Here is a 10,902-nt window from a genome sequence, read left to right as displayed (position 1 = left end):
ACTGAAGCATGTTGGAACAAGAAGAAGACTTCAAATGAGAAAAAGAACAGTAAACAGACTAGCAACTTCAACGTCTGTCTGAGTACCGTAAATTCAAGCGCCAGAGAAGACATTTGGTGTTTAGATAGCGGCTGTTCTTCCCACATTTGTGGCGACAAATCTAAATTCTCCAACGTAACTTCAGAAAACGGCACGCTCAAGTTAGCATCAAAGAAATGCACAAGTAACATTGAAGGAAAAGGAAGAGTAACAGTCAAGACAGAAAAGGGTGATGGTTACAACATAGATGACACCTTATTCGTTCCTGACGTATCAGTAAACCTAATGTCCGTTGGAAAGATTACCGACAAAGGATTTAAGGTAATCTTTGACAAAAACAAAGCTCTTATCACGCGGATGAATGGCAAAATATTACTGACAGCTCAGAGAAGAGATGAACTGTACTACCTAAAATTCATGAAAGAAGCAACTGCAAACTACACACCCAAAGGGCATTGTGACATCATGGAGTGGCATTTAAAACTTGGCCACATAAATGAAAAGGACCTTAACAAGATGGCCGCAGATAACCTTATGTACGGATTGAACCTACGTAAAGAAAAATTAGACACCTGCGAGACCTGCATCAAAGGCAAAATGTCAAGATTACCTTTCACAAGACATGATGATCTCTACACGACGCAACCGCTAGAAATCATACACAGCGACGTTTGTGGACCTTTCGAATGTGAGTCACTGACAGGCTCAAGATATTACGTCACATTCATTGATGATTTTACCCGCTACTGCTACGTATACTTCATCAAGAAGAAAAGCGACGTATTCAAATGTTTCCAAACTTACAAAAATGAAGTTGAGACGCTCCATAACAAGAAGATTCGACACCTGCAATCTGACAACGGGACAGAATATCGCAATAAGGAGTTCGACAACTTTCTCGCTTCGCATGGCATTCAAAGAAGATTGACCACTGCTTACACGCCCCAAATGAATGGGATAAGCGAAAGGAAGAATCGTTCTTTGTTAGATAAAGCCAGATGCCTGTTGATAGACGCCAATGCTCCCCAAAAGCTCTGGGCAGAAGCGGTCTCTACGGCAAATTACCTTATAAACCGTAGCCCTTCGAAAGCTTTAAATGGCATCATACCGTTCACGAAATGGATGAACAAGACACCGTCCGGAAACCATCTTCACGTTTTTGGCAGGAAAACCTTCGTATTGAAAAAGAACAGACGAGGTAAACTGACACGAAAAACCAAAGAGGGTGTATTTATAGGATACTCGTTGACCTCAAAAGGCTACAGAATCTATATGCCCGAAGATGACGACGTGGTGATAAGCAGGGATATAAAGGTCATAGAAAAAATGTATTATGAAGATGAAAATACAGACTATGAAGGCCTTGTACGCGAAGAGGAGCGCAACACAAAGAAACCTGAAAAAGGAAACAGAAATAAACATCAGAATAGTCATGACAGACGACAAATAGAGGTAGAAATCACGGAGCACAGGCATGAAGACCCCCTCAAAATTCCAGTGATATCCGCTCAAGAAAACAGGCACAATGCAACAGATTCCATTCAAGAAGACGAGCCAGAAGAAGCAGATAACTTCGATGACGCTCCAGAGGTTGCTGAGATGCCCGAAAACGAAAGGCAGATACCTGAGAACGAGAGGCAAATACCTGAGAATGGGAGGCCCCAAAGAGAAAGGCACCAACCTTCATGGTGGAAGGACTTCATACTAGGTGACAGAGAAGAATGTCACATGCTCACGGAGATAAGCAACCTTTTTGACGAAAATGAAAATGACCAATACTGGCATGATGCAATAAAAGCTGAAATTCGAGCACATGTCAAAAACGGGACTTGGAAGATCGGAAAGAAAACCAAAGATATGAAAGTTGTTGATTACAAAATGGTACTTAGAAATAAAATTGGACCCGATGACAGCGTTACTAGAAAAGCAAGACTTGTTGCACGGGGCTTCACACAACGACCAGGTATCGACTACAACGAAACATACGCTCCCGTTGCAAAATTAAGTTCGATCAGATCTGTCATTAGCATCGCTATGGAAGAAGGGTTACAGTTGAACCAGATGGACGTAACAACGGCGTACCTAAATGGAGAACTGGAAGAACAAATCGTTATGAAATACCCAGACTACCTAGAAGATTATCTGACAGAAATTATGGTTGAAGAAAGTACAAAAGATGATTTAACTATCTTCAATAAGACGAAGGACATGCTGATAGACATAAAGAATACTCCAAAAGAGAAAGTATGCTGCCTTATTAAAGCACTTTATGGACTCAAGCAGGCAGGGAGGCAGTGGTACAAGAAGCTCGACACAGAATTAAAAGACATTGGATTTAAAGCATCAGAGGCTGACCCATGTGTATACGTACTAGAGAAAAGAGGAGCCAAAGTCATAATAGTCATTTATGTCGACGATCTACTAATTGCCTACTCAAGTCCAAAGATACTTAATGAAGTCAAAAATCTACTAAACTCCAAATTCGATATGAAAGATTTGGGAAGACCGAAGAGGCTTATCGGCATAGACGTGTCATATAAGAAGAACGAAATAAAAATAAACCAAGAAAAGTTTATTGAAGACACGCTTAAGAAATTTAGAATGGAAGACTGTAAACCAGTATCCACGCCATTGGAGCCCGGTCTTAAATTAGAAAAAAGCGAAAAGGAGAAGACTCAGCATCTGCAGCTCCCTTACAAAAACCTGATAGGTACACTCATGTACATAGCAGTGGCGACACGACCCGATATTATGTTCGCCATAAGCTACTTATCACAATTTAATGATTGCTATAACGAAGAGCATTTTAAATGCGCTAAAAGAGTGCTTCGTTATTTAAAAGGAACAAAGAGTGTGGGCCTGACATTTAAGAAAACCGGCAACGATTTGCATGGAATGGCCGACGCAGACTGGGGCTCATGTAAGCTCGACCGAAAGTCGTTTTCAGGCTACTGTTACAAATATGCTGGTACATGCGTAAGCTGGATGTCAAAGAAACAAAAGAGCATTGCCTTGTCAACAGCAGAGAGCGAGTACATTGCATTGACTGAAGCCGCGAAGGAAGGCACTTGAAGAACCTTTACAAGGACCTAGGGGCTAACTACGAGCGCATAGTCATCCTAAATGACAATCAAGCTGCCCTAAAGCTAAGCCAAAATTCAATGGTAACTTCAAAGTCGAAGCACATTGATTTGAAGATGCACTTCATCAGGGACTGCATCCAAGAAGGAGCAATAGAGGTGAAGTATCTGCAAACCGAGGATATGGAAGCAGACCTTCTCACTAAGGCTTTGCCTGGCCCAAGGCTGATGAAACTGAGGATCAGCCTGGGGCTCCACTAACAGCTACGACAGTGCCGTGAAGAGGAGTGTGAGTACTGGCCACGGGACTCTCGCCGCCGAAAGAAGTATCAATCCTCGAATGACATCAATTCAAATATATCTTTCTGTTATTGCTGTCAATCATTCATTCTTTGTATGCGAATAAATAACATTGTGCCTGTGCTCCGTGATTTCCCTATTTCTCCAGCTGCCCTCTCATATTCCCTCACATAACCGAACCGAATGACAAGCCGAACGCGAGTGTAAATGCAAGCGCACGTCCCGTGCGAGCCCTTTTGACTCGTGTCCAAAAAACCGCTCCTCCACGCGAGCCAGGCGAGCGCGAGACGAGCCACGAGCCCGCCGCTTATAGCCGGTTTAGACTCTCGCGCGAGCCACGAGACGAGCCGCGAACCGAGACGCGAGTGTAAGCGGTGGGCTCGCGGCTCGTCTCGTGGCTCGGCTCGCGTGGAGGAGCGGTTTTTTGGGCACGAGCCAAAGGGGCTCGCGCGGGACGCGCGCTTGCGTTCACACTCGCGTTCGGCTTGTCATTCGATTATAAACCTTATGCCATGCCGTTAGTGTTTAAAATATAATAGCTCGACGAGCTTACGAACCATGAGACGAGCCTCGAGCCGAGCCACGAGGCGAGAGTGTAATCATTAGCTCGACGGGCTCATGCGCTCAAGGCCACTCGAGGCGAGCCACGAGACGCGCCGCGAGCCGAGCCGCGAGACGAGAGTCTAAACCGGCTATTATACTCGCGTCTTGTGGCTCGGCTCGCGGCTCGGCTCGTGGCTCGCACGAGAATGTAAACTGCCTTTTAAGCCCCCTCCAGACTATGCGCGTGAATCGCGGGCGAAGCCGCAAACGCGAGTGTGTAGTCGATTTCGCTGTCTACGAAAATCGACTACACACTTGCGTTCGCGGCTTCGCCCGCGATTCACGCGCATAGTCTGGAGGGGGTTTTCAGATCTAGTTGTGTCCATTGAAGGTAGGATCCTATAGAAGTGCTATACGAAATACGATGGGGAATAAAAAAAAGGTGAGTCTGTGACAAAGACATAGAAGGTAGGATCGTCTAGAAGTGGTATACGCGTGCCTCCGTAAGGCCCCGTTCGCACGGCAGCTGTATCAACGCGCGTTAAAAAAGCGTTTGAATGACACAAATGGAGGTGAAATTAATAATAATCTTGACGATTGACACCAAAAATTGACACTTGACAGCCAACTGACAGCAGCGCCGGCGCTTTTTTAACGCTTGTGAGAACAGATACACGGAGTTCCGTATGATCAATTCAATTGAAGGCCAACGCTCAACGCCGAAAATCGAACAGTGCTCGATAAAAAAGCGCCGCGCTTAATAACCGCCTTCGTGTGAATACATACATGGTTATCCATTTGTGTCATTCAAACGCTTTTTTAAAGCGCGTTGATAAAGCTGCCGTGCGAACAGGGCCTAAGGGACAAAACATACGCAAATGCGACACTGTGATTGGTCGAATTTACTTGTTGCCCACCATTATCCATACTAAAAAAAAGGTGGGGAACAAAAAATATGTGAGACTGTGATATCCAACAACGCTTGATAAAAAGCGCCACCGCTGTCGACATCGTGTGAATACATACATGGTTATCCATTTGTGTCATTCAAATGCTTTTTTAACGCGCGTTGAAAAAACTCCCGTGCGTATGGGGCCTCACGAATTGCGTCAGAGACGTATAATCTTCTTAAGGCCCCTGTACACAATGGGCCATCGCCGGCCATTCTGGGGGACGCATTTATGCGTTAGAGGGAGGAAGTGATATTGCTATCTCATTCTACCGCATGGCTGCGTCCCTTGGACTGGCCGGCGATGGCCCATTGTGTACAGGGGCCTTCAGTAGTTTGTGCGTCAGAGCGACGTTTTTTTATTTATTCGTCCTTCTATAGGTACTAATAGACGTACGTACTAAACCTTGTTCGATCGTGTGGAAGGTGGATCACCGTACGTCCGAGAAGGATGTAGCTATGGCTAGAGCGAGAAAGAAAAGTTTGCCGGAGTTTTGACGTTTGTAACTTGTAACTTTGTGGTTTTCATGTTTTGGACAGTTTGGTCGCTCTTTGGTGGTTTTGTTTGATTTGATTTAATTTAATCACATGTAAACTACACGATGTAGATGTAGTGTATTTTATTCTGTCCTTAGTTAAGGTCAATTCAGATTATAAGCTAAGTTCGAGAAAGAAAATAAGCATGGAAATTCTGGGCAAGAACGGAAAGTTGAGGCCACCAACAAGTGCTGCCGAGTATTTCACGGTTCTGTTCTGTAACAGAAAGAAAATAGTCTGTAGACAGGTAATTTCCTTCTATTCCATATTGATAACCTCCAATTCTCCAAAAAAACTGCCAACACACAATTTCGGATTAGCGGACTGCCATGCTTTATTACCAAAACCATTTAAAAAAAACAATTTTTTCCTTTTGAACTAAGACGGTAAAACTAACCTCTGGACTTCTGTCTATATAGTTGTACATTGAAAAGGGATATTAATTTGCTTGGAACACAAGTATAAAAATATAAGCTTCAAATTATAGTACTTAATAAAGAATTGCTCATGCTCAGTACAAGAGTAGGGAATGCTCATTACAAATACTCAGTAAGAAAATATGTATAAATTACGGGAAAACTGCCAATTTACTGGTATTTTCAGGGACATATTTTAAAATTGGCCCCCTGGGCGCTCTCTCATACAGGGCGCCTGCGGTGCCCTTTACACTATGGGGTTTCTATAAGCGGCCCTAAGCAGTTGCAGTTACAAAAGTACCAATATTTTATTTTGCTGCTCTTCATTTTGTTATTATATATTTGCAGAATTCACAAGTGGGTACAAAAGCCTGGAACTCACTAAGTCCTGCAGAACAGAAGTTGTTTGTGGACAAATTTGAGAAGTGGCAGGCTGAAAATAATAAGAAAATAACCAGTATCTTAGAAAATGCTGAACCATTTTTGAAGAAAAAGACTACAAAGTAAGTATAATTTTAATTTTTAACAAGCGGATATTTCTGCAAACGATACTATTAAGCTTAGAGTATATTTAAAAGTAAGTATACGTTTATAAACATAATTTGATATTGAAGTACATAGGATAGTTTTTAATCATCATGATCATCTCACACAGACGAAGTTGCGAGCACATGATAGAAGAGTAATTAACATTTTGTTAAAATGTGCTTATTTGTGACACTTAAAGCCAAAAAGTGAAATTTATTACTAGTACCTGCAGAATTGACAATAGTACAATTAAATATTCCTGATAACAATACATTAAAAATAAGGAACTTGTTTCCAACAAGATTTGTAGTAAAAATTCACATATATTTTTTCAGAGGAAAAGGAAATATTCCATCCAATATGAATACAACTAAAGAGGATTGTGACGTCAGCCTACCAGGATCTATATTGAACATCTCCAGTAACTCACATAGTTATATCCAGTCCAATGCAGATTTGGAAGTATCTAAACGGTGACTAATGTAATTTATTATATTTGTTTTAAGATGTTTATAGGTTTACTGTTTAACTGGGGCAGTTGGTAAGGATTTCTTTTTGTCACCTACTGGTGTACCTATTCACATTTGTCCCATGTGATGGGAGGCCATGAGTAGGAACAATTTATTTAGAATAAATTGGATTAGTTTCATTCATTCAGACATATATAAAATTCGTCAGCCAAAGTCGCAAACCTCGGAACTCCTCCGGGGGAGTTACGAGGTTTAGGAGGAGTTCCGAGGTTACGACTTTAAGTATTGTTGTCCAACGTAGCAATTACTAATTTCCTTGAAATGGAGTTACGAGGTTTGCGACTTAGGCCGAATGTCAGAGCTTGTTGTGGGAACTCAAATATATTTTTTAGTTTTAAAATAAATTGTTTTTGTTTTTAACTTTGAAAATAGTGTAAGTTGATCTGAAGAAAATATAAATAATAAAACTTTATAACTAGGGGGCGCGAGTCTGTCTCGCAGCTGGCCGGTTTTTTAGTTTTTATATTTTATAAAGATACTGCTGTCCCTTTTTAATATATTCACATTTTACTCTTACAGAGAAGATCTTAATGTTGAATTTTACATGGATGATTATGACGATCAGTCGGAATCAATGATGAACCTTGTATATGATGATACACCCACTGGCAATTTGGAAGTACCAAAACAGTAAGTAATCTATTTTTTATTACAGTGGAAACTGGATAAGTGGAATCGCAAGGGACCGGCTGTTTAGTTCCGCTTATCCAGGTTTTCCATTTATCCAGTTTTCCACTTAACCAGGTTCAAATAAAACGTTTTCTCACTTACAGAGGCTCTCGCTAACAGAGGTTGTGGATGCTAGTAATGTCGCTTATAGAGGTCACGTATGGTATGATCAAGACTTAAATAAGCATCTTTTATTAAATATATGTTTGAAGATATGTATGTATTAACAAAAATAGGTATGTAATCCTGACTTTAAAAAAAGCAATACTGTAAATAATCCACAGTATCTACTCGTATACAATTTTCTAAATTACAAAAACAAAATCACTCCTAATATTTATTTATGCAAGAGAAACCAGTATGGTTAAATAAATCAATGTACCGATTGTACTTTAATGCAAAAAAACTGAACGATGTGTGATCTCATACAAAATACGTAGTTAAAACACGAACCATAATGTTAACGAAACAAACTACCCTCCTTGTGACGGTTTATTAAAAATACAAATTTTATAACGCCGAGCTATTCCACTCATAGAGGTTTCGGAGACGGCTGCTTCCAGTTACAGAGGTAAAAATAAGAAATTTTCGAAAAAATGGATTTCGCTTATAGAGGTCCCAAAATTCCACTTATAGAGGTAATTCGTTGCCAAGGGACTGGAACCGAGAACTTGGGTCCACTTAAAGAGGTTTTCCACTAACCCAGGTTCCACTTATCCAGTTTCCACTGTATAACTTTCTTTTTCAGACTGTCAGCTATTGAAATAAATAATAAATAAATAAATATTAAGGACATTTTTTACACAAATTGACTAAGCCCCACGGTAAGCTCAAGAAAGCTTGTGTTGTGGGTACTCAGACAACGATATATATAATATATAAATACTTAAATACATAGAAAACAACCATGAATCAGGAACAAATATCTGTATCATCATACAAATAAATGCCCTTACCAGGATTCGAACCCGGGACCATCGGCTTCATAGGCAGGGTCACTACCCACTAGGCCAGACCGGTCGTAGTGAAAACTGTTATCAAACCTCTCTTTATTTAAAGATCTCAATGGCGGCTAATCCATGTTTTGAATACCTACACTCTACAGTTTTTAACTACAAATGTCTTCATTTAATGCAGCGGTCGACAACAAGCGGCCCGCGAGCCCCCCTGGCTATTTTGTATGTAATATTGTCAAACAACAATGTCTGATAAAGTCACACATATTAACAAAAGTGCGGCCCGCTTCAACTTCCTTAACTACTATGTGGCCCTTGGCTGCTAAAAGGTTGCCGACCGCTGATTTAATGCAATATATAATATGTGATCGATCAAGCATCATTTTGCTTAACTTATTCATTATTAACTGGACCCGCGTCGCGGCGTTTTTTTATCTACAAAGGATTCATTTTTACCTGCTCCAATACCTACTGTTATTTTATCGGGTCACTTCCCCATCGCTATTTCGTGTTATCAGTGCAATTATCACAAACAATTATTAGTAGGCATAAAAGCAAAGCAAAGCTTCACCCCGGAATTTCTTACCAAAAGTAAAAAAAGCATAACTCGAAAACTACGAAAAATCGGCTAACATACATGGGGTGTCTTCTGATAGCACACGAGGTGAGGAATCTAAAAAAATTTAGACCACCCTGTATAAATCTTATACAATTTCATATTTCCCATACTAACCGATTATTATTCCTCTCCGTCTATAGTAATGTTAGTAATATAAACCCCAGGTGGAGCAAAACGGAAACACGTATTCCCATATCGTCTCTAGGTTCCGATGTGTCGGAAGCCGGTGTTGCTCGAAGGTAGTTGCAGTTGTATTTTATAAAATTGTTGATGTATTGTTATTATTTTTGCTTGTATATAAATTCAATGTTGACGTGTAAAAGTGCCCTTGTGGCCTATTTGCTGAATAAATGTTGAAGTTTGAAGTCAGATGACCAGCAAAAGTCACTAATTACTAAAAAAAATTTAAACAAAAATCGACCTTCTTTTAGTACTAATATGGTTCACTATGACTATGAACTTGTGGTGGTACTTAGCATAGGCGTACCCACGGTGGGGCAAGGTGGGGCAGTTGCCCTACCCTGGTCTCTGACCATTAGCTAAGAATTTCTGTTTCTACCGTACCCTGTTACAACGTACCCAGCCTCCCCTACTTCTGCCCCACCCCTTAAAAAATGCTGCGTACGCCCATGGTACTTAGTGACTTTTGCTTGTCACCCGACGATGTTTCCGGCGGCGAATGGGAATAATGTTCCCTTTTGTTCCCGCACCACCGCCTCATGATACCTAGGTCACATGATATTATGTTTCAGATTTTACACCGCCTCCGTTATTGATGAAGACGTAGATGAGCCCACAGCTCCGGAAACAAATGAGACTACAACGAAAACAGCATTACCTGAACCTACGTTGCCTACTGTGATGTAAGTATTTTAACTTTTTTCCTGTCCATGGTCTTCTAATCGTCAATACAATAAAGACATAGTGAAATATTAAAATCTAATGCCAGCTGTACAAATCACGCGAGGTTCGACAGGGGAGGGGGGGTCAGGAAAAAAACACGATAGATCACGTTGGGGGAGGGGGGTATAAGGAAACCTCACGTGTATTTTTCTAGTGAACCAAAAAAAAAAAAAACACCTACCACGTGAGTAGATACTTTTTCTCGGTTTCGTTAAACATAAATCTTCACTCTGCACTTCAAAATAGCGAGTCTATTTAACGAAAATAGAAAAATAAACAAGATTTTCTATATACATACAATACTATTTATCTTAAAATTAGGTCGAATGAAGAAAAATCAAAAAAATACACGTGAGGTTTTGTGGGGGGAGAGGAGTAGCCAAAAACCTCACCAAATATCACCAAGGGGGAGGGGGGGTCAAAAAGTAGCCGAAAACACCTCGCGTGATTTGTGCACAACCCCAAAAGACAAATCGGTTGCCATAAAAAATAGCACCGTACAGCGCCATCTTCATTAGCTGTGTAACTTGATAACATGTGAATGATTAATGTTTCATAAAATTCAACTTGTATCAACATCCGTATTGTTGGCAGGCGCCCCAGGGAGCTGTTTGAAATAATTAAAGCAAGTGGAGCGCGGCCCGACCTCGCCACTGTTGAATGGAAGGACTTGCCGTCGAAAGAGAAATACATATACACTCGAGCCAAGCGTACCATACAAAAAGACTATCTTAAGAATTATGAACAGTATTTAGAAAGCTTGTCATCACCAGAATTATTTAAGCAATACATTAAATTTAAAAAGGAAAATTAAACACTAAAAGTTTACTAAA

General features: G+C 40.7%; 1 protein-coding gene across 1 annotated transcript; it reads left to right on the top strand.

Moving 5' to 3' along the window:
• Positions 1 to 5,444: 5,444 nt before the first annotated feature.
• LOC134789903 (uncharacterized) lies at positions 5,445 to 10,902 on the top strand. The gene is made up of 6 exons (XM_063760585.1): positions 5,445 to 5,695; positions 6,213 to 6,367; positions 6,728 to 6,865; positions 7,442 to 7,552; positions 9,919 to 10,029; positions 10,664 to 10,902. Exons 1-6 carry the CDS (start codon positions 5,594 to 5,596, stop codon positions 10,881 to 10,883), a joined length of 837 nt encoding a protein of 278 aa, XP_063616655.1. The 5' UTR covers positions 5,445 to 5,593; the 3' UTR covers positions 10,884 to 10,902.

This window comes from Cydia splendana, chromosome 4 (assembly GCF_910591565.1).
Source record: "Cydia splendana chromosome 4, ilCydSple1.2, whole genome shotgun sequence".
Classification (NCBI taxonomy): domain Eukaryota; kingdom Metazoa; phylum Arthropoda; class Insecta; order Lepidoptera; family Tortricidae; genus Cydia; species Cydia splendana.
This window is presented reverse-complemented; position numbering and strand designations above follow the sequence as displayed.